Source organism: Macaca nemestrina, chromosome 4, assembly GCF_043159975.1.
Source record: "Macaca nemestrina isolate mMacNem1 chromosome 4, mMacNem.hap1, whole genome shotgun sequence".
Classification (NCBI taxonomy): Eukaryota; Metazoa; Chordata; class Mammalia; order Primates; family Cercopithecidae; genus Macaca; species Macaca nemestrina.
In genome coordinates this window covers 103,814,471-103,842,135 of record NC_092128.1, presented here as the reverse complement: position 1 = coordinate 103,842,135, position 27,665 = coordinate 103,814,471, and the positions used below count along the sequence as shown (strand labels likewise).

The 27,665-nt window shown below is 37.8% G+C and overlaps 1 protein-coding gene across 4 annotated transcripts in view; it reads right to left on the bottom strand.

Moving 5' to 3' along the window:
- The window catches only part of LOC105475849 (Bardet-Biedl syndrome 9), a 555,557-nt gene that overhangs the window by 349,514 nt on the left and 178,378 nt on the right, over positions 1-27,665 (bottom strand). For all 4 annotated transcript variants that reach the window (XM_011731402.3, XM_011731401.3, XM_011731400.2 and 1 more), the window contains one exon: positions 11,223-11,397. In XM_011731402.3, the coding sequence (XP_011729704.2) occupies positions 11,223-11,397 (175 nt within the window). The remainder of the gene's footprint in view (positions 1-11,222; positions 11,398-27,665) is intronic.

The window sequence follows — 27,665 nt, the reverse complement described above, 5'->3', positions numbered from 1 at the left end:
GTATAAAAATCAGGGACTTGAATGAAGGCAATGCAGCATATCTAAATGAGCACTGAAATGTACAATGGTCTTCAAATGTCATATACCAACTCTGAAAATATCCTATCTCAATCAAGAATAATTCACTTATAAAAAACTGTAACTTCAGTTGAATGCAGAATGACTACGGTTTAAGATTTTGCAAGACAGAAGCTGATGACGAACTTAACAATAGCCTATAAAAAACAGATCATGATTATTTCCTGATTAGGAACAGCTCCAGCCTCCAGCTCCCAGCATGAGTGACACAGAAGACGGGTGATTTCTGCATTTTCAACTGAGGTACCAGGTTCATCTCACTGGGGAGTGCTGGACAATCGGTGCTGGTCAGCTGGTGGAGCCCAACCAGCAAGAGGTGAAGCAGGGCGAGGCATCACCTCACCTGGGAAGTGCAAGGGGGAAGGGAATCCCTTTTCCTAGCCAAGGGAAACTGAGACGCACACCACCTGGAAAATCGAGTAACTCCCACCCTAATATTGTGCTTTACCAAGGGTCTTAGTAAATGGCACACCAGGAGATTATAGCCCACACTTGGCCCAGAAGGTCCCACGCCCACAGAGCCTCCCTCATTGCTAGCACCGCAGTCTGAGATCTAACTGCAAGGCAGCAGCAAGGCTGGGGAAGGGGTGCCCACCATTGCTCAGGCTTAAGTGGGTAAACAAAGCCACTGGGAAGCGCGAGTTGGGTGGAGCCCACCGCAGCTCAAGGAGGCCGGCCTGCCTCTGTAGACTCCTCCTCTGGGGACAGGGCATAGCTAAACAAAAAGCAGCAAAAACCTCGGCAGAGGTAAATGCCCCTGTCTGATAGCTTTGAAGAGAGCAGCGGATCTCCCAACATGGAGGTTAAGATCTGAGAACAGACAGACTGCCTGCTCAAGTGGGTCCCTGACCCCTGAGTAGCCTAACTGGGAGACATCTCCCACTAGGTGCAGACTGACATCTCACACCTCACACAGTGGGGTACACCCCTGAGACGAAGCTTCCAGAGCAAGAATCAGACAGCAACCCTTACTGTGCAGCAATATTCAATCTTCTGCAGCCTCCGCTGCTGATACCCTGGCAAACAGGGTCTGGAGTGGACCTCAAGCAAACTCCAACAGACCTACAGCTGAGGGTCCTGACTGTTAGAAGGAAAACTAACAAACAGAAAGGACACCCACACCAAAACCCCATCAGTACGTAACCATCATCAAAGACCAAAGGCAGATAAAACCACAAAGATGGGGAAAAAGCAGTGCAGAAAAGCTGGAAATTCAAAAAATCAGAGAGCATCTCCCCCTCCAAAGGAACGCAGCTCATCGCCAGCAACAGAACAAAGCTGGACGGAGAATGACTTTGACGAGATGAGAGAAGAAGGCTTCAGTCGATCAAACTTCTCAGAGCTAAAGGAGGAAGTACGTAACCAGCGCAAAGAAATGAAAAACCTTGAAAAAAGAATGGATGAATGGATGGCTAGAATAATCAATGCAGAGAAGACCTTAAAAGAACTGATAGAGATGAAAACCATAACACGAGAACTACGTGACAAATGCACAAGCTTCAGTAACCTACTCGATCAATTGGAAGAAAGAGTATCAGCGATTGAAGATCAAATGAATGAAATGAAGCGAGAAGAGAAGTGTGGAGAAAAAAAGAGTAAAAAGAAATGAACAAAACCTCCAGGAAATATGGGATTATGTGAAAAGACCAAATCTACGTCTGATTGGTATGCCTGAAAGTGATGGGGAAAATGGAACCCAGTTGGAAAAGACTCTGCAGGATATCATCCAGGAGAACTTCCCCAAGCTAGTAAGACAGGTCAACATCCAAATTCAGGAAACACAGAGAATGCCACAAAGATACTCCTCGAGAAGAGCAACTCCAAGACACAAAATTGTCAGATTCACCAAAGTGGAAATGAAGGAAAAAATGTTAAGGGCAGCCAGAGAGAAAGGTCGGGTTACCCACAAAGGGAAGCCCATCAGACTAACAGCAGATCTCTCGGCAGAAACTCTACAAGCCAGAAGAGAGTGGGGGCCAATATTCAACATTCTTAAAGAAAAGAATTTTAAACCCAGAATTTCATATCCAGCCAAACTAAGTTTCATAAGTGAAGGAGAAATAAAATCCTTTACAGACAAGCAAATACTTAGAGATATTGTCACCACCAGGCCTGCCCTACAAGAGATCCTGAAGAAAGCACTAAATATGGAAAGGAACAACAGTTACCAGCCATTGCAAAAACATGTCAAAATGTAAAGTCCATCGATGCTAGGGAGAAACTGCATCAACTAGCGAGCAAAATAACCAGCTAATATCATAATGACAGGATCAAGTTCACACATAACAATATTAACCTTAAATGTAAATGGACTAAATGCTCCAATTAAAAGACACAGCCTGGCAAATTGTATAAAGAGTCAAGACCCATCAGTTTGCTGTATTCAGGAGACCCATCTCACATGCAGAGACACACATAGGCTCAAAATAAAGGGATGGAGGAAGATCTACCAAGCAAATGGAAAACAAAAATAAGCAGGGGCTGCAATCCTAGTCTCTGATAAAACAGACTTTAAACCATCAAAGATCAAAAGAGACAAAGAAGGCCATTACATAATGGTAAAGGGATCAATTCATCAGGAAGAGTTAACTATCCTAAATATATATGCACCCAATACAGGAGCACCCAGGTTCATAAAGCAAGTCCTTAGAGACTTACAAAGAGACTTAGACTCCCATACAATAATGGGAGACTTTAACACCCCACTGTCAACATTAGACAGATCAACGAGACAGAAAGTTAACAAGGATATCCAGGAATTGAACTCAACTCTGCGCCAAGCAGAACTAATAGACATCTACAGAACTCTCCACCCCAAATCAACAAAATATACATTCTTCTCAGCACCAGATCACACTTATTCCAAAAATGACCACATAGTTGGAAGTAAAGCAGTCCTCAGCAAATGCAAAAGAACAGAAATTATAACAAACTGTCTCTCAGACCACAGTGCAATTCAACTAGAACTCAGGACCAAGAAACTCAATCAAAACCACTCAACTACATGGAAACTGAACAACCTGCTCCTGAATGACTACTGGGTACATAACAAAATGAAGGCAGAAATAAAGATGTTCTTGGAAACCAATAAGAACAAAGATACAACATACCAGAATCTCTGGGACACATTTAAAGCAGTGTGTAGAGGGAAATTTATAGCACTAAATGCCCACAAGAGAAAGCAGGAAAGATCTAAAATTGACACCCTAGCATCACAATTAAAAGAACTAGAGAAGCAAGAGCAAACACATTCAAAAGCTAGCAGAAGGCAAGAAATAACTAAGATCAGAGCAGAACTAAAAGAGATAGAGACAGAAAGAACTCTCCAAAAAATCAATGAATCCAGGAGCTGGTTTTTTGAAAAGATCAACAAAATTGATAGACCGCTAGCAAGACTAATAAAGAAAAGAGAGAAGAATCAAATAGACGCAATAAAAAATGTAAAGGGGATGTCACCACCAACCCCACAGAAATACAAACTACCATCAGAGAATACTATAAACACCTCTACACAAATAAACTAGAAAACCTAGAAGAAATGGATAATTTCCTGGACACTTACTCTCTCCCAAGACTAAACCAGGAAGAAGCTAAATACCTGAATAGACCAATAGCAGGCTCTGAAATCGAGGCAATAATTAATAGCCTACCAACCAAAAAAAGTCCAGGACCAGACGGAACCAAAAAGAGCCCTCATTGTCAAGACAATCCTAAGCCAAAGAACAAAGCTGGAGGCATCATGCTACATGACTTCAAACTATACTACAAGGCTACAGTAACCAAAACAGCATGGTACTGGTACCAAAACAGACATATTGACCAATGGAACAGAACAGAGTCCTCAGAAATAATACCACACATCTACAACCATCTGATCTTTGACAAACCTGACAAAAACAAGAAATGGGGAAAGGATTCCCTATTTAATAAATGGTGCTGGGAAAATTGGCTAGCCATAAGTAGAAAGCTGAAACTGGATCCTTTCCTTACTCCTTATACGAAAATTAATTCAAGATGGATTAGAGACTTAAATGTTACACCTAAAACCATAAAAACCCTAGAAGAAAACCTAGGTAATACCATTCAGGACATAGGCATGGGCAAGGACTTCATGTCTAAAACACCAAAAGCAACGGCAACAAAAGCCAAAATTGACAAATGGGATCTCATTAAACTAAAGAGCTTCTGTACAGCAAAAGAAACTACCATCAGAGTGAACAGGCAACCTATAGAATGGGAGAAAATTTTTGCAATCTACGCATCTGACAAAGAGCTAATATCCAGAACCTATAAAGAACTCAATCAAATTTATAAGAAAAAAAACGGCCGGGCGCGGTGGCTCAAGCCTGTAATCCCAGCACTTTGGGAGGCAGAGGAGGGCGGATCACAAGGTCAGGAGATCGAGACCACAGTGAAATCCCGTCTCTACTAAAAATACAAAAAATTAGCCGGGCACGGTGGCGGGCGCCTGTAGTCCCAGCTACTCAGGAGGCTGAGGCAGGAGAATGGCGGGAACCCGGGAGGCGGAGCTTGCAGTGAGCCGAGATCGCGCCACTGCACTCCAGCCTGGGCAACAGCGTGAGACTCCGTCTCAAAAAAAAAAAAAAAAAAAGAAAAAAAACAAATAATCCCATCAAAAGGTAGGCAAAGGATATGAACAGACACTTCTCAAAAGACAACAGACACATGAAAAAATGTTCATCATCACTCGCCATCAGACAAATGCAAATCAAAACCACAATGAGATACCATCTCACACCAGTTAGAATGGCAATCATTTAAAAGTCAGGAAACAACAGGTGCTAGAGAGGATGTAGAGAAATAGGAACACTTTTACACTGTTGGTGGGACTGTAAACTAGTTCAACCATTGTGGAAGACAGTGTGGCGATTCCTCAAGGATCTAGAACTAGAAATACCATTTGACCCAGCCATCCCATTACTGGGGATATACCCAAAGGATTATAAGTCATGCTGCTATAAAGACACATGCACACATATGTTTATTGCGGCACTATTCACAATAGCAAAGACTTGGAATCGACCCAAATGTCCATCGGTGACAGACTGGATTAAGAAAATGTGGCACATATACACCATGGAATACTATGCAGCCATAAAAAAGGATGAGTTTGTGTCCTTTGTAGGGACAAGGATGCAGCTGGAAACCATCATTCTCAGCAAACTATCGCAAGAACAGAAAACCAAATACCACATGTTCTCACTCATAGGTGGGAATTGAACAATGAGATCACTTGGACACAAGAAGGGGAGCATCACACACCAGGTCCAATGTGGGGAGCGGGTAGTGGGGAGGGATAGCATTAGGAGATATACCTAATGTAAATGATGAGTTAATGGGTGCGGCACACCAACAAGGCACATGTATACATATGTAACAAACCTGCACGTTGTGCACATGTACCCTAGAACTTAAAGTATAATAAAAAAAAAAGATCTTGTCGTTAATATGAAAACTTAATGTATATAAATTTCATTCATTTTATAAACATATAGTAGGGATCTAATACAAACATTAACAATGGAAAAACTACTACATGATCTATACTCATAAGGAGCTTCCACACTAGTTGTAGAGACTCATATACAGACAGCTAAGTATAACTCAGAGTATCCTGTGATAATTAACAGAAGGTATTCACATAGTACCAATAGAACATGGTACATAGTACCAATAGTAACAACTAATTGGGGAAGAAAAGATATGCTCTTGGTATAGGTTCAGGAAGAGAAAGCTACATTTTAAAGGATGAGTGAAAATTCTATCACGCTGGTAAAGAAGAAGGCATTACAGTAAAGTAAATAACACATGCAAAGGCATGCAGTAGTAAAAGAGACATGAAAGGCCATGACAGGAGTTTAGGAGAGATGCATGACAGGGAAGAATGAGTCATGGGCCGCATGAAGTAAAAGGGAGAAGATCTCCGCCTGGAAAAATCATGCTACAAAATCCCACAGGCAGCTGCAGCAAATCTCTCTATACCATCTGAGATTGACCTTCAAAATTCCAAAGTCTCTAAAAGTGCAAAACAATTAGACCTCACATTCTGAACTCCAAATAGGATTGCTTTCCTATTCCCAATTCATAACAACAGAAATAGTATGCGCTGGTGACTAAAACATCATCCCAGAGCTTGTCCTGCTATGGATCTAACCCTAGGCAATGAATTACTTAGGTGGGTCATTTCCTGCAGAAACCAACCTGCCAGGGGATAATATAGATGTTCATGAGATTGTTACAAAGGTCCAAAACTCTTTGAGCTATTTGAAGCTTCTTATATAACTATGGTCATTATTTCATCTAAGAAATAAGTGAGCCTGTAAAGCGGCCTTATTAACATTAAAACAGCAGGCAGAGGCATAGCCAAAATTGACTACTGATTTCCAAATCCAAACCATTTATCTTCCTAAAAGACAACTCAGAAAAGTATTTTATTACTTAACAGCAAAATTAGATGATGACAAACTTACAAGAGCATCTATTTTCTGGTTCTTCCTTAACTCCTCTTAACTGTGACCAATAAAGTACATAAAAATCTATTTCCAAAACCAAACAATTCCAAGCAGATTTGGAAATTCTGAAATAAAATATTTGGGTCTTTTTTCTTACCACTCAAGTGTTCAGTAACATAAGCTACACAAAAAAGTTTCCTTGTTGAGACTGCTGAAAGAATAATCAGGGCCAATGTAACAAGATCTTATGAAAGAGTGCCATACACGTCCCTCAGAACAGAAAGGCACTAATCATAACTACAGCAAGTGCAGGTAAACAGTGGTGCTTTTGAACTCACTAACCACAAATGCTTAACAGGTCCTGTAGTGCACCAATAACAAACTCAACCACATAATTTAATACTCCATATTGCATTGCATTGTAAAAACAGCAGCAAGTAACTAAAACACAGATTGAGGCATCACAGAGCACAAAAGTAAACCCTCCAAAATCATTTATTTTCAAATGAAACATAACTATCACCTCAATGAGTGGCAGGAAGTTTTGGAACCTTGACATGTAACCCAGAGAGCTTTACTAGAAATGGAAGCTTGAGATACAGAGCATTATTATGTTGATTTCAACTATACCTAAATTCTTGACTATGCCAGGACAAATCCTTTTCACTGAAAGATGCCAGTAACAAAACAGAAGCCTTCTTTATACACTTTTCACTCTTTTGTCAGTTCTCATCAAACACCTACTTTCACCAAGGTACAGTGCTAGGCACTTCAGGGGATAAGAATTCCTGCCATTGAGGAGTACTGAGCTTAGTCAAGGAGCAAAACAAATAAATGTTTGCTATCAGTGAAAGCATGAGTAATACCTAAGGGAAGCACTGAAAAACTACTATGTAAATTGAGAAAAAGGAGATGTTGCTTACATCTAGGTCAGGGAAGAACTGAAGGGGAGCAGGAAGGCTTCTAGACATAATTTCCATGTGCAAACAAAGAAGGAAGAGCACTTCAGACATAGGAGATAGACAGTATGTGCAAAAAAAAAAAAAAAAAGAGAGAGAAAAAAGCCTTTAACATATATGGAGACTACAAATATTTCCATTTGGTCAGAGCCAAAGATTGGAGAAGAATACTTCTTCTTAAAATAGTCAATTAAATTCAACAAAAATACTTTTAAATCTTTATTTAAGGCTGATTATTTACTTAGTAATGTATTAGGAGCTATTGAGGGGTTGCTGGGGAAGGGGTATAGCAGACAGGAGAGAAATAACACCCATGGCAGATAGACTCTTTTAGGGAACCTCCCTACATTCAACTCTTGGAGGTCCCACCTCAAGGCCTCCTCAGCATCCTATGCAAAGCTCTGCTATAGCCTGTATCACAAATGGACTGAAGTATCTGACTTCCCGCCTCCTTGAATTCTACTTGAGGATAAGAGGCATGTCTATTTGACTACATTTCCAGTACCTTGCACAGTATGTAGCACACAAGCCTGTTGAAAAATATTTGCTGAATGAATGACTGAATAAACAAATGGAATTATTCAGTCAGTGAACAGATGTTTAAGACAGATTCCTCTCTCAAGAACCTGATAATGCAAGATACTCTGGAAAATGTCAGTATAAGAAGGCAATACATGACAGCCAAACATCAGTGTTTTAGGCAGTAATATATCTAGGAGGTGAAAAAAGGAAGACAGTTGAACCAGTTAACTTCAAAAGTCACTTCCAAGTCCAAAAGTTCACATCATAGAGGTAAAATGGGACTGGATTATAAAAAGCACTGAATGTCAATTATAAAAAATCTAGGCTGGGTGTGGTGGCTCATGCCTGTAATCCCAGAAATTTGGGAGGTCGAGGCGGGTAGATTGCCTGAGCTCAGGAGTTTGCGACCAGCCTGGGCAACACAATGAAACCCCGTCTCTACTAAAATACAAAAATAATTAGCGGGCGTGGCAGCATGCGCCTATAGTCCCAGCTACTCCGGAGGCTGAGGCAGGACAATTGTTTCAACCCGGGAGACAGAGGTTGCAGTGAGCCAAGATCGCACCACTGCACTCCAGCCTGGGCGACAGAGCGAGACTCCGTCTCAAAAAAAAAAAAAAAAGTCTAGGTTTTTTAGTAAGAAATAAAAATTATTCTGGCTTAAAGAGGTGTTTTAAAAGAAAAGATATGAGAAGGACCCTTCAAAGTTTAGAGAGAAAAAAAAAATAGAAATCCAAGTGAAAAAATACAGGCCTGAACCAATGGGAATGGGAAGGAAAGGCTGAATAAGAGAAAGTATTAAGGGCAGAGATTACTGACTAAATAACTCTGAAAGGCAAAGGATAAGAAAAGAGAATAAAAGATGATCAAAGTTTGGACATACATGGCCCTTACCCTTACCCCCAAAAAAGGGCAAACAGGCCAGAAGTGATGGCTCATGCCAGTAATCCCAGCACTTTGGGAGGCCAAGGTAGGAGGATCACTTAAGCCCAAGAGTTCAAGACCAGTCTGGGCAACATAGTGAGACCCTGTCTCTATTAAAAAAAAAAAAAAAAATTCAAGGGCAAACAATTCTCTTACTTCAAAAGAAAAATGGTGCTCAAAGTGTGCCCCTGAATTCGATTCACCTAGAGTAAAAATTTACAATGATGATTTCTGGGTCTTATCCCCAAACCTATTAAAAGAAATCTAGGGGACTGGGGACTAGCATCTGTAAATGTGCATTTTATAACAGGCTGTCCAGGTGACTCCTACGCACACTGAAGTTTGAGACCCTGAGCCTTCACTGGTTTTTATTTGAACATAATTAAGTGGGGTTTAAAGAAATGAAAGGTATCAATATCAAAAATGAAAATGAGTTATGTGTTAAAGCCTATTCTATTAACTGATTATATTCTATTAACCGAATATAGACAGATTTAATAAAACCTCAAAAGAACAAACTTATAGTTTTCATGCTTTCTCCAAATCCAAAAATGCAGCAGTGATTATCATTTAATATAATCTATTACAAAGTTGAAAGCATATATAAGTACAACATACTACTTAATGTTGTAAACCTTCTTGATTGTCATCATTTCACAATAATCTCATATCTCATGCATTTTTGCCATTATAAATGATCCACATAATGGATAACATGTACATTTTTTAGTCTAAGACAAAGATGAATTTAATAGATTGGTATGTTGGAGAATTACCACAGTTAAAACAATGTGAGCTTCTGTTAGATTAAACTCACACATTAAGGAAATCTACACATTACTTCTTTATCCAATCACTCCTAGAGTTATTATCAAATTAATTCCTATGCACATATTTCAAAGAGTAAGTAACTGGGTGTTTAAATATTTGTACTGTGACCCTAGCATAGCACTACTTGGCAGGAGGTGAGGCACAGAGCTGGGTGGAAAGCTAAAAAGCAGATCTCCTAATATTGCTGAAGTTTGGCAGGCTTGAGTAAACTATACAGATATTTTTCCCAACCTCTCAAAATAAATATAATAGTTTATTTATTACCAGTAGCAATGCCACCATTCAATCATCTCCTTTGGACAAAAGCCATAAGAATTATAGACGGAATATTACATGATGATACACTTCCTAAATCAGTGAAATTCTGCTTACTCACAAACATTCACTTATTTTCAGAGTTTTAACCCTAGATGCCTAGTCATTTACAAAAAGCAAAAAGCTACTTATGAAGAGAAAACTGCATTAACTTGTTATATACACAACATTGAAACTTGAAGACAAAAACTTACATCTGTTGCCTGATGAATTTATATCTTCTCCCCATCTTGGGAAAAATGATGTGGCCAAAAATAATGTTGAAAAGCTATAATGATGTGCTGCTTAGATGTTTAAAGATCTAAATGTTGCCATCAGTAAGGTAACACAATAAAGCTACTAAAGACACTGAAACCCTCCAAGGCTATTTCTTTTCCCAGCATGAATTTCTACTTTCTTTTCCCCATTCTCTCTGCCAATAAAAATCTTCCTCTCAAAAAACTCAAAACCTTGACTTTTATTTAAATCTAGCTGGTGGAGAAGAAAACGGTCTCTCTCATACACAATTTACCACGACCAATAAGAATTTCTAGCAAATAAGTATAAACTATTTGCCTAGGATCATTTTCATACTTCACTTATACTACAAATTGTTCTTTTAAAAAAGTATTAACATTCATATTAACAGTTCATGCCAGTAGTTTTCCTATGTCACACACATTCCTTTTTATTATAAAAGCATTCCACAGCTAAATCTTCAATTTGGCTTTTTTCACTCAACATTGTGTTTAATTATTTACTACATCAAGGAACAATGACAAAAATCATTGAGCATTTTCTACAGGGTGGTAACTTGACATACATTTAATCCTTATAACAAACTTGTCAAAATGAATAATATTACCTCCTTTAGAGCCAGGATAAGGACAGCAACCATCAAACATCTGGAGTGGTAAAATCAGGATTCCAATCCAGGTCTGCCTCCCAAACCACTGCTCTATATTGCCTTTCAAATATTTTACAATAGTAAATGATATCGTCTAAGTCACCACGATCACATTTTGTCAAAGAAACCAATCTCTTTTTCATTTGTGATATTGAAGCCCTTTGTGGACAAAAATTAGTCAGCAACAAACACACCAAAAAATCATGATTGCAAAGATTTAACATCCAAACTTACTTATAACTTTCCACTTGTCGGCAGGAAGAGACAGTAATGAAGGAATCTGTACGGGAACTGTAGGCAAGAGGACCAGGCAGAAGAAAGCCAGGGAGAAATCTTCCAAAAGCATAGCTCTCCTGCTCAAATACCATCAGCATCCCATCCATAGACTGGATGCAAATTAAATCTCGACCTAAAGAAGAATTAGAGAAAATTAGATGGCCTATTCTTTTTATAAATATAATATTTTTATTAATCACTATCTACAACAAGTATGTCTTAGGCACCAATTTTACATAAATCATAGCATTAAGCAGCATTGGGTGTGAAAATTACTAATAGTGAAAAATACTAATCCCTGATTGCCCTCAACTATAGACTGATTCTGCGGTGTCTTCTACCATTAGTCTATCAATATTAAGTACAATATTCACAGTTCTTAAAATTTACTGAGATGATGGAAATGATGATGATTTCTATGATACAGTTTAGTATCCCTAATCTGAGAAAGATCTAGTGACTATAACCTTTCATGTCCTGCTAGTGTGATTAGTATATCTTATAATGTATTACATAGGAAAAACTTATGTTAGAGGAAAATTAAGTTACTCATTAAGGGAATAAATAAAAGGCCAGTCTTGTGCCTTGTCATCTCTAGCTCATACACCATATACAATAAGTACTATAATAACTATTCTATATCACCTTGAATATCAGTGACAATCTTAAATAGTATACTTAGATTTTAAAAAGAGCTCAAAAAATATCAAATTGCATAGAAATAGATGATACTCTTCTTGTTGTATCTGTCTAAGGACAATCATACAGCTAAGCAACTTTTAAAAAGAAAACATATCACCAAAGGAGGCTAAAAAGAAAGAAAAAAGAGAGAGAGCAAACCGAGTTTTGCAGTGCTTATTACTGCACTATACTCTAACCCATCTCAACTAATACAATAGATTTATCAACCTTAAATAGTCTGAAAGATGTTCTAGGATGAATATTGTCTGCGAATGAATGTTCACTAAACATACATCTGAACCATTCAGGAATCTCTCTTTAGAGAGATAAAAATTGTTTATATTAATGCTGTTTGAAAAGTATTCTCTCAATACTCAGATTCTTTCATAATGTATAGTAGGCTTTACAGTTACTGTTTTAAGCTTTGTTTTTGTTGTTGTTAATGTTTTTTGGGGGGTTTTTTTGTTTTGTTTTTTTTGTCTTTGAGACAGAGTCTCACTCTCTGGCCAGGCTGGAGTGCAGTGGCATGATCTCAGCTCACCACAACCTCTGCCTCCTAGATTCCAGTGATCCTCCTGCCTCAGCCTCCCAAGTAGTTGGGACTATGGGCGCCACCACGCCCAGCTAATTTTTGTATTTTTGTAGTATTTAGTAGTATTATTTTGTATTTTTAGGGTTTCAACAATGTTGGCCAGGATGGTCTCGATCTCTTGACCTCAAGATCCGCCCACCATGGCCTTCCAAAGTGCTGGGTCTACAGGCATGAGCCTCCACGCCCAGCCTAAGCTTTGTTTTTTAATGTTATCCTTATCCACTATACTATTAAAAGTTTCCAAAAAAGATGTGAGTTTATATGTATGCTGTATGTGTATGCATGCTGTACACATGTATTCACAGAGACACAATCAGACAAAAAGAATCTCATCTAGCTATTTGGCAAACCTACCTGTCTGCAATCAACAAAAATGTATAAGTATAAAAATGCCTCTAAGTAGTCGAAATAAATGCTGCAAGGTCTTTGTAATAAAAATCATGCAAATTTTCAAAGGTAGGATTCCCAGGTCCCACTAAGGGCATCAATTCTTATTTTAATTATGGTTCTAACAATTGTCGTTTTTATAAACAAGTTACTGATATTCCTGTAGCTTCAGCCTTCTCATTTGTAAATTAAGTATATTTGCATAAGAGCTCCAAGGTTATCAGTTAATCTTCAGCAAAGGCACCAAGAATACACAATGGTGAAAGAATAGTCTCTTCAATAAGTGGTGCTGGGAAAACTGGATATCCACATGCAAAAAAAAAAAAAAAGGATCTTATCTTACACTACACACACACACAAAAAAAAAGATCCTTATCTTACACTATACCAAAAAAAAAAAAAAGGATCCTTATCTACACTATACAATCAAAATCCACTCAAAGTAGTTTAAGATTTAAACCTAAGATCTGAAGCTGCAAAACTCCCGGAAGGTAAACATATGGTGAAAAGCTTCATGGCATTGGTCTTGGCAATGATTTTTTGGATAGGACACCAAAAGTACAAGCAAAACAAAAAGAAGGGGGAGGACTACATCAAACTAAAAATTTTCTGCACAGCAAAGAAAACAATCAATAAAAAGCACATAATGGGAGAAAATATTTGCAAACCATGTATCTGATAAGCAATTAGTCTCTAAAATATATAAGAAGCTCACACAACTCAATAACAAAAAAACAAATAAACCAATTCAAAAATGGGTAAAGGACAAGAATAGACATTTTTCCAGATAAGATATACAAATGGCCAACAGGTATATGAAAAGGTGCTCAACATCACTAATTATCAGGGAAATGTAAAACAAAAACCACAATGAGATATCACCTCACATGTTAGAAAAAAAGAAAGAACTCCTGCCATTTACAACAACGTGGATGAACCTAGAGAACACTATGCTAAATGAAATAAGCCAGACAACAAAAGACAAACACTACATGATCTCACTCCTATGTGGAATATTTTTTAAAAGTCAAATTCATAGAAACAGAGAGTAGCAGGGTGCTTACCAGGGTTCAGGGATGGGGAAAATGAGGAAATATTGGTCAAACGATATACACTTGCAGTTATAATATGAATACGTTCTGGAGACCTAATGCACAGCACAGTGATTACAGTGAATAATAATGGACACTTGAAATTTGCTAAGTGAGTAGATTTTTGTTCTCACCACAGAAAAAAGAAGATAATTATGAGAAGTGATTTATATGTTAATTAGCTTGATTCTGGTAATCATTACACAACGTATATGTATATCAGAACACCACATTGTACACCTTGAATATATACAATTTTTATTTATCAATCATATGTCAATAATGCTGAGAAAAAGAGTTCCGAAGTTAGAGGTAAGATGTCAAAGTCCCTAACACAGTATAGCACACATAAGACACAGAATAAATTACAGCATTATTAAGAGGGTTATTATTACCTGCTTCCCTAGCCCAGAAAAAAAAAAAGTGGTAAATTAGAAAGGGGGCGAAGGCACTGTCAGCTGTGAGCAATGACAGCTAATGCCCTAACAAAAATAAAAGAGAACATCTATAAAACACGTATCAAATAATTCAAAAAAGAACATCTGTCTGGGCTCAGTTAGCATAAGAGCAATTATGAACCCTATATATCTCAAAAAGAGAAATGTCATTATTAAGTGGATTTAATATAGTTTGGTATAGCTCTTTTTTTTGCAAAAAAGAACTTTTGGCAGACATGCTAACTGCTGCCCCCAACAGTCATTCTTTCTTTAGTAGTAGAATCATGAATTATCGTGAGACACACGGCCATTCAAAATAACGCTTTGTTTAAGATGGTTAAATGTGACAGAAATAATTTTTTTTTTTTTTTTTTTTTTTTTTTTGAGACAGAGTCTCGCCCCTCGCCCAGGCTGGAGTGAGTGCAGTGGCACGATCTTGGCTCACTGCAACCTCCTCCTCCCGGGTTCAAGCAATCCTCCTGCCTCAGCCTCCCAAATAACCAAGATTACAAGCACGCCACCACCCCTGACTGATTTTTGTATTTTTAGTAAAGATGAGGTTTCACCATGTTGGCCAGGCTGGTCTTGAACTTCTGACCTCATGTGATCCGCTCACCTCGGCCTTCCAAAGTGCTGGAATTACAGGCATTAAGCCACCGCACCTGGCCAAACATCTTTCTTATTGCAGACATCATTAAGTCGAGCCTTTGTTAAAGCAACCAAACCTGGATCTTAAATAACAGGGAACCAGAATCTGAGCCTAAAGATCCATCCCGCATTGCTGTCTATTAAAATTTAGTTTCACTTAACTGAACCCTGGTACCAAAAATAACAGGTATACGAAAGATATTGGGACAACTGGGGGAATTTGAATATGACTGCAGGTTTGATAACATTAAGGAATTATTGCTAATTTTCTTAAGTGTGATCATGGCGTTGTGAAATATTCTCATTGGGAGATGTGTGCTGACATATTTATGGTAAAGAGGTGCAAGATGTGTAACTCACTTTCGAATGGTTCATCAAAAAAATGTGTATAAATACATATATATTTACAATGGTTGATGTGGAAATATGGGTGTTCATGTTACTTTTTCTATATACTTTTTCACAACAAAAGTTTTTAAAAATTAAGTGTAAATATATACATTTTGTATGTAAATACAAATGTTGATACATTTTCTATTAAGATATGAAATATTTATGCAATGACCTTGACCTACGGTGGAGGATATTACGGTAACCAAAATAATACTCTTGATATCTGTGTTATTGAAGACAATAAGCTCAAAACGTGTACTTGCAAGCAGAAATACCAATAAAATTTGTGTTCATTTCAATATGTAGTATCATTGTACCACAAATCTTCAGTCTCCCAAAGACCTCAAAGAAGTGGTCTTCAGAATGTGGCCCCCAGACCAGCACCATTTGCATCACCTAGGCACTTCTCAGCAATGCCAATTCTAAGATACCAATCTAGGCCTACCTTATCACAAACTCTGGTCACAGAGCCCAGAAATGCTAGTTTTTAACAAGCCTAGAGACTACTATGGTGCATGCTAAAGTTTCAGAACCACTACCTTAGCATGATAGGATGAAGAACTAAGGCCTGAAGAAAGTCTGAACCCCAGAGAAAACCTGGCCTGTTAGCATATGATATGGTTTGGATCTGTGTCCCTGTCCAAATCTCATGTCAAATTGTAATCTCCAATGTTGGAGGTGGGACCTGGAGGGAGGGAGGTGATTGGATCATGAGGGTGGTCCTTCATGAATGGTTTAGCATCATCCCCTTGGTACTGTTCTCATGATAGTGAGTGACTTTTCACGACATCTTGTTGTTTAAAAGTGTGTAGCACCTCCCCCCTCTCTCTCTTGCTCCTGCTCTCACTATGTGACATGCGTGCTCCCCCTTTGCCTTCCACTGTGATTGTAAGTTTCCTGAGGCCACCCCAGAAGCCAAGCAGATGCCAGCATCATGCTTCCTGTAGAGCCTGCAGAACCGTGAGCCAATTATAAATTACCAGTCATGGGTATTTCTTTATAGCAATGTGAGAACAGCCTAATACAGCATAGTAGAAGAGGTCCTATTTCCTGAAACTCTAGCAACACAGAGAAGAATACTTAAGATATTAAAGTCCAAGTGGGCTGGCTCTGAGGCCAAATAATCCAGGTTTGAGTCCAGCTCCACCAATTATTAGCTGTGGGCTTAGACTCAAGTTTCCTTATCTGCAAGATGGAGTAACTACTTCAGTAACTTGTGAGAATTAAATAACGTATGGAAACTAGACCTAACAATGGAAAATACCCAAACAGATTATTATTTCCATAATTATTTTCTAACTCTTATACTACATGTTGTATTAACGTTTAACTGCTTGCTATTTCCCACACACATCATGATGATGCATGCTTCCTTCCTTTTGTTTACAAAATTTTCTTTCCTCCAAAGGTCATTTAACTTTTCTCCCCCTCATCTAGCAAACATTTGCTAGCTTCCCACAAGTCATCCGTTCTCCTCTCCTCATGCTCAGCCATAAGGTTTGGGTGAGATGGACCTCACTCTAAGCTTGAGACAAGGCCCTGACTTATGTAAACCAATTAGTACCCCAGTAGTCAACAGTGACTGGTTCAGGATAATTTACAGCCAATGAGAGAAAAATGAAATCCCTAATTTGAGCTGGAACTAGAGGAAAAGTTACTCTTCCCTGGTGAGTAATGAATGAGGAACATACGGTATGGAATCACAGAGGCCATTTGGCTTTTCCAAAAGCACAGTTAAGAGAGAGCCATGGTAATAGCCTACCAACCAAAAAAAGTCCAGGACCAGACAGATTCACAGCAGAATTCTACCAGAGGTACAAGGAGGAGCTGGTACTATTCCTTCTGAAATTATTCCAATCAATAGAAAAAGAGCAAATCCTCCCTAACTCATTTTATGAGGCCAACATCATCCAGATACCAAAAGCCTGGCAGAGACACAACAAAAAAAGAGAATTTTAGACCAATAACCCTGATGAACATCGATGCAAAAATCCTCAATAAAATACTGACAAACCGAATCAAGCAGCACATCCAAAAGTTTATCCACCATGATCAAGTGGGCTTCATCCCTGGGATGCAAGGTTGGTTCAACATACGCAAATTAATAAACGTAATCCAGCATATAAACAAAACCAAAGACAAAAACCACGTGATTATTTCAAGAGATGCAGAAAAGGCCTTCGACAAAATTCAACAGCCTTTCATGCTAAAAACTCTCAATAAATTCGCTATTGATGGAATGTATCTCAAAATCATAAGAGCTATTTATGACAAACCCACAGCCAATATCATACTGAATGGGCAAAAACTGGAAAAATTCCCTTTGAAAACTGGCACAAGACAGGGATACCCTCTCTCACCACTCCTATTCAACATAGTGGTGGAAGTTCTAGCTAGGGCAACCAGGCAAGAGAAAGAAATCAAGGGTATTCAATTAGGAAAAGAGGAAGTCAAATTGTCCCTGTTTGCAGATGACAAGACTGTATATTTAGAAAACCCCATTGTCTCAGCCCAAAATCTCCTTAAGCTGATAAGCGACTTCAGCAAAGTCTCAAGATACAAAATCAATGTGCAAAAATCACAAGCATTCTTATACACCAATAACAGACAAACAGAGAGCCAAATCATGAGTGAACTCCCATTCACAATTGCTTCAAAGAAAATAAAATACCTAGGAATCCAACTTACAAGAGATGTGAAGGACCTCTTCAAGGAGAACTACAAACCACTGCTCAGTGAAATAAAAGAGGACACAAACAAATGGAAGAACATTCCATGCTCATGGACAGGAAGAATCAATATCATGAAAATGGCCATACTGCCCAAGGTAGTTTATAGATTCAGTGCCATCCCCATTAAGCTACCAATGATTTTCTTCACAAACATGGAAAAAACTACTTTAAAGTTCATATGGAACCAAGAAAGAGCCTGCATTGCCAAGACAATCCTAAGCCAAAGAACAAAGCTGGAGGCATCATGCTACCTGACTTCAAACTATACTACAAGGCTACAGTAACCAAAACAGCATGGTACTGGTACCAAAACAGAGCTATTGACCAGTGGAACAGAACAGAACCCTCAGAAATAATACCACACATCTACAGCCATCTGATCTTTGACAAACCTGACAAAAACAAGAAATGGGGAAAGGATTCCCTGTTTAATAAATGGTGCTGGGAAAACTGGCTAGCCACAGGTAGAAAGCTGAAACTGGATCGCTTCCTTATACCTTATACAAAAATTAATTCAAGATGGATTAGAGACTTAAATGTTAGACCTAAAACCATAAAAAACCCTAGAAGAAAACGTAGGCAATACCACTCAGGACATAGGCATGGGCAAGGACTTCATGTCTAAAACACCAAAAGCAATGGCAACAAAAGCCAAAATTGACAAATGGGATCTCATTAAACTAAAGAGCTTCTGCACAGCAAAAGAAACTACCATCACAGTGAACAGAGAACCTACTGAATGGGAGAACATTTTTGCAATCTACTCATCTGACAAAGGGCTAATATCCAGAACCTACAAAGAACTCAATCAAATATACAAGAAAAAAACAAACAACCCCATCAAAAGGTGGGCAAAGGATATGAACAGACACTTCTCAAAAGAAGACATTCATACAGCCAACAGACACAGAAAAAATGTTCATCATCACTCGCCATCAGACAAATGCAAATCAAAACCATAATGAGATACCATCTCACACCAGTTAGAATGGCAATCATTAAAAAGTCAGGAAAAAACAGGTGCTGGAGAGGATGTGGAGAAAGAGGAACACTTTTACACTGTTGGTGGGACTGTAAACTAGTTCAACCATTGTGGAAGGCAGCGTGGTGATTCCTCAAGGATCTAGAACTAGAAATACCATTTGACCCAGCCATCCCATTACTGGGGATATACCCAAAGGATTATAAATCATGCTGCTATAAAGACACATGCACACATATGTTTATTGCGGCACTATTCACAATAGCAAAGACTTGGAACCAGCCCAAATGTCCATCAATGACAGACTGGATTAAGAAAATGTGGCACATATACACCATGGAACACTATGCAGCCATAAAAAAGGATGAGTTTGTGTCCTTTTTAGGGACAAGGATGCAGCTGGAAACCATCATTCTCAGCAAACTATTGCAAGAACAGAAAACCAAACACTGCATGTTCTCACTCACAGGTGGGAACTGAACAGTGAGAACACTTGGACACAGGAAGGGGAACATCACACACCAGGGCCTGTTGTGGGGTGGGGGCAGCGGAGAGGGATAGCATTAGGAGATATACCTAATGTAAATGACAAGTTAATGGGTGCAGCACACCAACATGGCGCATGTATACATATGTAACAAACCTGCACGTTGTGCACATGTACCCTAGAACATAAAGTATAATAAAAAATAAAATAAAAATAAAAAAAGAGAGAGCCATGGTAGACACTGTTTGAGCCAGTGCATCAGGCCTCACCTGGAGCCAAATCTTCCTCTGAACTCTGCAGGCAATTCATTCCTGTAGATACTGAAGTCACTTTGTGTCAGGTCTCTGTCCCTGAATCAAGTGATCAGTGCATTTTTCCTCTGAGAGACATCACAGGCTAAGACTCGTATCTTCCCATAAGTCTTCTCATTCCGCTTCAATCACCCTCCATGTGAGATCCCACAGAGCCCCCATTCCACCTCCATGTTAGAATACATCATCTATTGAAATGATCTGTTTTTGTGTCTCTCATTTGCCCTGGACTAATGCAAAGGCAGAAACCCTATCTTACTCATCTTTGTAAATCCAGCAACTATAAAATGCCTGGCACATAGGAGATACATTAATAAATGTCTGTTGAGCTGAAGTAAGCTAGGCAAAATAATTTATTCAGCTGTACCTCAGATTGGCTGAGATTTTATTCCATGTGTTTCACACTGCATACAAAGTATGTGAAAAATGCTTTATTTATTACAATCTTGGCTACTGATGTTTAGAAAAATGTAGGGATTGATCCAAAACATTACTCAAAAATAAATAAATAAATCCTTCAAATCACTGTTTTGGAAACCACTTCAGAATACATACCAAAGGCTCCCCTTACAGATAATGGGAATAGAAAGAACAGTCCAGAAAAAGCCATGGAAGTTTTGTCATTCTGACAGAACAGAGCCAACAGGAAGCCTTCACAAAAGCAATGGGATTTCAGAAGCTATTTAAATGACCTTGCCATGAACCATACTCAAAGAGTCTTTACCACATGCTCAGTATTATATCAGGAGCTGTAAGAAATATAGAAAAACAGCAATATTAACTACTACTGCCATTTACTGAGCACCTGTTACATTTTTGGCCTTCTGTTAAACATTTAAATGGCATTATTAGTCATAATTTTTAATAACTCTAAAAAGTAGACAATAGTCCCATTTTATACATGAGAAGACTGAAACCCACAGAACTTAAACAAGTTGTCTAATGTCAAAGAATTAGAAAGTGACAAGTAATATTCAAATAGGAATCCATCTGGCTCCATTATAATACACTGAAACCCTGGGAGGGAAAATTCATATCCATTTGTTAAAATAATATGCATTAACATACAAAATCTAAGTGGTGTAAAACAGACTAAATGCTGCTGAAAATCAAAGAACTTCATTACGATAAAATTCCCAGAAAAGGTTTCATGACAGATAGGATGCACCCTGGACTGCAAAAGATGGGCAGAGTGAATAGCAGTCAAACGTAAAAGTAGAGGGAAATTATTGGACGGAAAAGGAACACAGAAAAAGATGCAGAGGCAGTTATACTTGATCCACAGTGCAATGGGTCATGTTTCACCAACAGACCATGAACCATAAAAGCACAAATTGAAAAGATGACAATATCTTAACAATGTCTCCTCAAAAATTATGCTGAAACCATACAAGAAAAAATAATTTTTAAATAGGAAAAAACTAGGAGATTTCACCAGAATTTAAAATCTGGATTTTATTCTAGTCATTTTGAGCACAATAAGAGAAAAACAACTGTTGTGATTTGAAATATTACTTGTAAGATCTGGAAACAAATTGAGAAAGAACTGACCAAGATCAATTTGAGAGAATTTTAAAAATCAATTATTTTTCATTTTCAAAGGCAAAAAGAAATTCATGCCTGTGGGGTTGCGGGGAGTGGGTAGAGGCAGAAAAGTTCCATTATGGTGGCTTCATATCATGAACATTTATTAAATAGTATGTCTCATTTTCTGGCATTAAAATATCATATAGTCAAAGCTTTAACATGATGCATAAACTGGTAATCAACTAAATGTTAATCAGACAGCTAAATTTAAGTCTTCTCTATTAAACTATAATCTATTCATGAAAATTATAATCTATTCATGAAGTGTAGGAGTGTGTGTGTGTGTGTGTGTGTGTGTGCCCCCCTGCCCAGAAGTTCTTTCTACCATGCATGACCCAGAACATGTTCCATCCTTCATTATTATGGCAACAAGGGCCTCATGGAGGGCAGTCCTGAATGCCAGATCCTCCATTTCTCTGTCTTTGTCTTCCTGTGGAATATATGCAGCAGAGTAAGTGGTGTGGCAAACATGAAAGAAAACTACCATTACTCAGCATGCTACATGTTTTTTGAATCTCTCTATGCTCATATTTCTTTTACACATTGAGTAAAAATACAAGTGAAGAAATGCGAACGTGACCTATGGCCAAGCATATATGCAGTTCAGCATGCAGCTGTCAAAAATATTTGGTCTTTCTCCAAGTCTGAAAAATACACAAAAAACAGCTGTATAGGTAGTCAAAAAGGCAGACAGGAAACATCAAGAGACTGATACATAAGAACAGAAGAGTCCAAAAGTCTGTGGAACTTCCGCTCATTTTGCTCATTTTACGCAGGCACAGAAAAAAAAAATTGTTATTGTTACAGAAAGACTGAAACACTAACACATTAATCTTTATTGCAAACCTACCTCAAAAATGATACAACATGTTTGCTATGAACAAAGACATAAAAATATTCAGAGTAGGATTCTAACAGATACTGCCTTAAAAACAAAGAGTAGATGGATATCTAGAGCTTGCTGGATTGTAAATTTGCCATTAAATATCATTTTTGTACTTTTCACTCATATCATCATGCAAATAAAACTACTACCATAGTTTTGAGATACATGCTACTATTTGGCTGTGCTTAGTAACTAATAATTGTTAATTAGTTGAAAGAATAGCTAGCTTCTTTCTTATTACTCTCTCCCTCACATTCTGTTTCTGTTTGAACATTCTAAAGATAATTAGTGCCTAATAATAATGCAATATCCAATTAGATTCTAAGTTTAAAATCTTAGGCATAAATAAATACATTTTAAAACCTGAAGCAAACAGAAGAAATGAATAAACAGAATGCATATGTTGAGCTAAATAGCTAATATTTTAAATGATGTACCAGGGAAAGTTACACAAATTCTCAACTATAAATCAAGTGTTACTCCAATAAATAGCCTCATGAGACTAATTGCTTTAAGATACAAGAAAATAAAATTTAAGTCTACATATTAACTTCTCCTATGAACTTGTCTTTTGACATTTTAATGTGTCTAATTTTAATAGCAAACTTTAATTGCCTCACAAAGACCATTACTAAGTGTTCTGTCAAGCTATTTATCACAGTCTTTTCCCCTAAACTGTGAACAAGGTTAATAACATAATATAAGAAAATTACAACCATTGATTAAATTAGCATTATATGTGATGGGTTCAATATGAATGCAATTCTAGAGTTTAAAAGAAGGCCCTAAACATTATATTATTGCTTGCATCCACAAAATACTGGGTGAATTATTTTGTCAGATGCAACAATCATGGAAGTTTTGATAACATTTTCCATAACTCATATTCATTCAACAAATTCCATGAACATTCATTGTACACCTTGTATGTGCTAGGAGAGACACAGTCGCTACTCTCAGAAAGTTGGGTGAATATGGGAGTTAATTAAATAGTACAACAATGTAAGAACAGAGATATATTAAAGTAATTTAAAAGGCTATGGGAGGATGATTAAAAGCTTCAGAACACTGGGTCTTGCAGGTTGAGAAAGAGTTTGCCAAGCAATTAGAGAAGCAAAAGCAGATGGAACACCATGCAGAGAAATATGGATTTAAAAAGACGTGTGTGGAAGGTGTTGGGAGGGGAGGGACAGGGTGCAGAGAGACACTGGTGATGAAGATGACATGCTCATTAGAACTGATGGCAAAGCCACAACTTGAGGACAAGTTTGCTGCATCCTTATCCCAGACCACTGGGAGCTCTATCAGTTTCTTCATCTGTAAACTAATAGAAGAGAATATTACATGATACTGCAATAAGGATTAAATACAATTAAAATACATACTGCCTAGTACCTAGTAAGCATTCACTAAATGTTAAGTAATTGATATTACTGGGTTATTCTATTCCTTATAGACCAAACTTAAAATTGAAAAACTTAAAAATAAAGGGAAAAAATTCCTTCAGAGAAAAATGGATAAAATTTAATGTGAGGAAGAGTGCATGCACACACACACACATATATACACACACACACACACATATATATACACACATACATACACACTCAGAAATTCATCTTTTTTGCCAAAAATGGGTGGGGGGCAGTTAAGACTTTAAAAACTATGAGAAGACTCTCGGAACTTAGGTCTGTGGGAACTGTTGGCTGTTCAAATGATTTTCTGCCTATTTTAAGTTAACTTTACTCAAAATAGTAATTTTCTTAACATGCTAACAATTGAAATCTCTAAAGAAGAATACTGTGAGTGTGCCAGAATCTGGGAATGGGGAATGAGCTGCCTCTGTTTGCACAACCACAACCCCAACACACACACATACTCACATTCATATTCTCTCTCTTCCTCTCTCTCCCTTCCCCCACCCGAATAACAGGATGACTGTTAACAAGAAAGACAAGACAGACAACATCATACAGAAGAGCCCGTATACTTCAGCATTCCTTTCTTCTCCTTTATCCAAAAGAAAAATTATTAAAGAATGACTATAACTTTGAGACATAAATTTAAAAAATATAACCAGTTTCAAAGTAAGGTAAACTACTCAAGGTAATAGCCAATCAGGACAAGACCCCAGAGAATACTCCAAAAATATTAAAAAACCAAAAAAATTAAATACTTTATTTTGTATAAATATTCCTCACTTGCAATAACATCAGTCTCATAAAGCATTAACTTCAAAGCTATTTGCTTTTTACATATTATCAACTCTGTTAATCTTAAATCATTAGCATATCAAAAGAAGAAACAAGAAAAAAAACTTAGTTTACAGTGAACTCACTGTGACCAATTAATTAATGTTGTAGAAAAAAAAAAAAAAAAAACTAAAGCCAGGAAATTATCAGCTGAGTTTCAACATGATTTAAACTTACAAGGTTTTAAAAGGCAAATCAAAATGAATTAGGGATAATTATGACATTAAATTTCCTGAACTGTCCATTCCTATCACAGACTTCAATGTGCAATTTAGCCATTGTTTGGTCTCTTAAATTTCTTTGGTTTCTTCTAAGGGAAGTAGTTAAAATACCGTATGTTAGGCCGGGCGCGGTGGCTCAAGCCTGTAATCCCAGCACTTTGGGAGGCCGAGGCGGGCGGATCACAAGGTCAGGAGATCGAGACCACAGTGAAACCCCGTCTCTACTAAAAATACAAAAAATTAGCCGGGCGCGGTGGCGGGCGCCTGTAGTCCCAGCTACTCCGGAGGCTGAGGCAGGAGAATGGCGGGAACCCGGGAGGCGGAGCTTGCAGTGAGCCGAGATCGCGCCACTGCACTCCAGCCTGGGCAACAGCGTGAGACTCCGTCTCAAAAAAAAAAAAAAAAAAAAAAAAAAATACCGTATGTTTAGTAGAAGTCATAGAGACAAATATACCAAAATATTCATCTTAATATACAAATGCAATCACGTTATCAACCCACTCTAAAACTCCCAAGATATTCTAGTACCTCTAGAATTAAGTATAAATTCATAAACAAGATATCCAAAAGAACTCCTCAGTGTATGTCTGCTAAATAAACATAGTATTCCCTCTCACCCAGCCCCATCAGCCAAATACTCCAAGTAAAATAACCCTGCCCTAAATGCCCTTACATCATAAGTCCTTAAAGAGAAGCTAATTTTCTTTTCATTCTCTAGCTCATAGCATTGAGCACAGTCTCTTACACGTTGGTGCTCCAAAAATATCTGTTTAACTAAATTGAACCATCATGAAAACAAGAAACTATGTCAAACTGTAGTTCTAAATTAGCAATATGAATTATCACCAAGAGGACCAAAATGGTTGAAAGTATCACTATATTCACATGAAAACTCTGTAACAACTGCCATTATGTTTTATTTACCATGCCTCTCCATCCCTGATAGCCCCTCGTATCCACTAGAACCAAAAGTATTTATTGAATGAATGAATAGCATCAAAGTAAAAATAACATATGGTGAAAGTTCTGAAATAATTACTTTTGGCATGTGACACTTAAGAGACTGTGATTCAAAATTATTACCGAGTTTAGTATCCATCTCGGTATTACAGAGTTAGAACTAAGTCAAAAGACTAAGTACTCATTGTATACCTAACACTAGGTACACTAAGATCTATTAAGAAGAGAGTGGAAAGATTAAGGTTCAGTTGCTCTTAAAAAAAAAAAATAAAGACAGAAAGCCTACTGGAAAGACAATATAAAAAAATAGGAAATAAAGGAAGCATGGCTGAGAACCCTACAAGGAAAATATACAAATTAGGAGAAAAATCATTCAACCACAAAGAATAAATTGTGGAAGCCAAAAGTGGACACCAAAGGAGCAAAATGATCCTTAGATCCCTTAGTAATTCATAAAACTCTGACTTCAAAAGCATACTCAGATTAAACTTAAAGCTCTAATAATTATTAGAGCCTGGGTGCAAAGTCTTTTTCTTTTCAATACCAAACAAGTGATTATCATCAGCAGGCAAAGTACCAAAATGGGGCACTAATTAGGATACTCCCTGACTGTTTCCTGTTTCCAAAGCAGGATGGTACATCATAAAACAACAAACTGAACAAATATGGAAAAAGTATCAAATGTAGATATAGTACCAATAAGTAGTGGAAGGGGCAATGATTTTTGAATCAGAAACACAAGATGATAAGGTTTGGAATTCTGGCTTTCACAGACACATCCTAGATATGTGACTTGGGTACTTTGTTTAATTACATTCAGTCGGTATCTTCAAATGCAAAATAAGCCTTATTATAATCTCTATACCCCACTGGGTAACTAGGAAGACTAAAGGAGGGGAGGAGAGAATTAACTACCTGGTACAGTACATAGAACATGGTAGGAATGTATGCCAATCTTAAATTGAAATTTAGCACGCTTTTTAAAAAGTATCAAACCAACTTCCCCCAGCACACACACTTATTTATATCTTGGATATCAGATAATTTAGTTATTAAGTCTCACTCTTTACATACCAAAGGACAGAAAAGATCTCAGAGGAAGGTTAGGAAAAAATGTGCCAGGAAGTTGGAAATGGTTCAATTCAGAAATGTCCATTTTTATTCACTAAAGTACTCAGTAAAACTGTGATTCCCGGGCTCATGAATTTCATTCAACTGTAACATTTCAGAAACTACTGGAGAACATGATAGGGTTATCAACCTTGTAAAATGCCCAATCAGGATTTTTGTTTGTTTGTTTGTTTGTTTTTTTGAGATGGAGTCTCGCTCTGTCACCCAGGCTGGAGTGCAGTGGCACAATCTCAGCTCACTGCAACCTCTACCTCCTGGGTTCAGGCAATTCTCCTGCCTCAGCCTCCTGAGTAGCTGGGACTACAGCCATGTGCCACCACTTCTAGCTAATTTTTGTATTTTTTATTAGAGACAGGGTTTCATCATGTTGGTTGGCCAGGTTGGTCCTGAACCTCCTGACCTCAGGTGATCTGCCCACCTTGGCTTCCCAAAGTGCTGAGATCACAGGCATAAGCCCGGCCCCAATCAGGAAACTTTTTTTAAGAAATAGATTATAATCACCAATATTCTCTTAAAAGACAATAGTAATACAAATAAGTAGGAAGTAAAAAATGTCAGCACTAAGTACAGTCCTCTAACTTAACAAATTTTAGCTTTAACTTACTTACGTTAGCTCTTTTTCG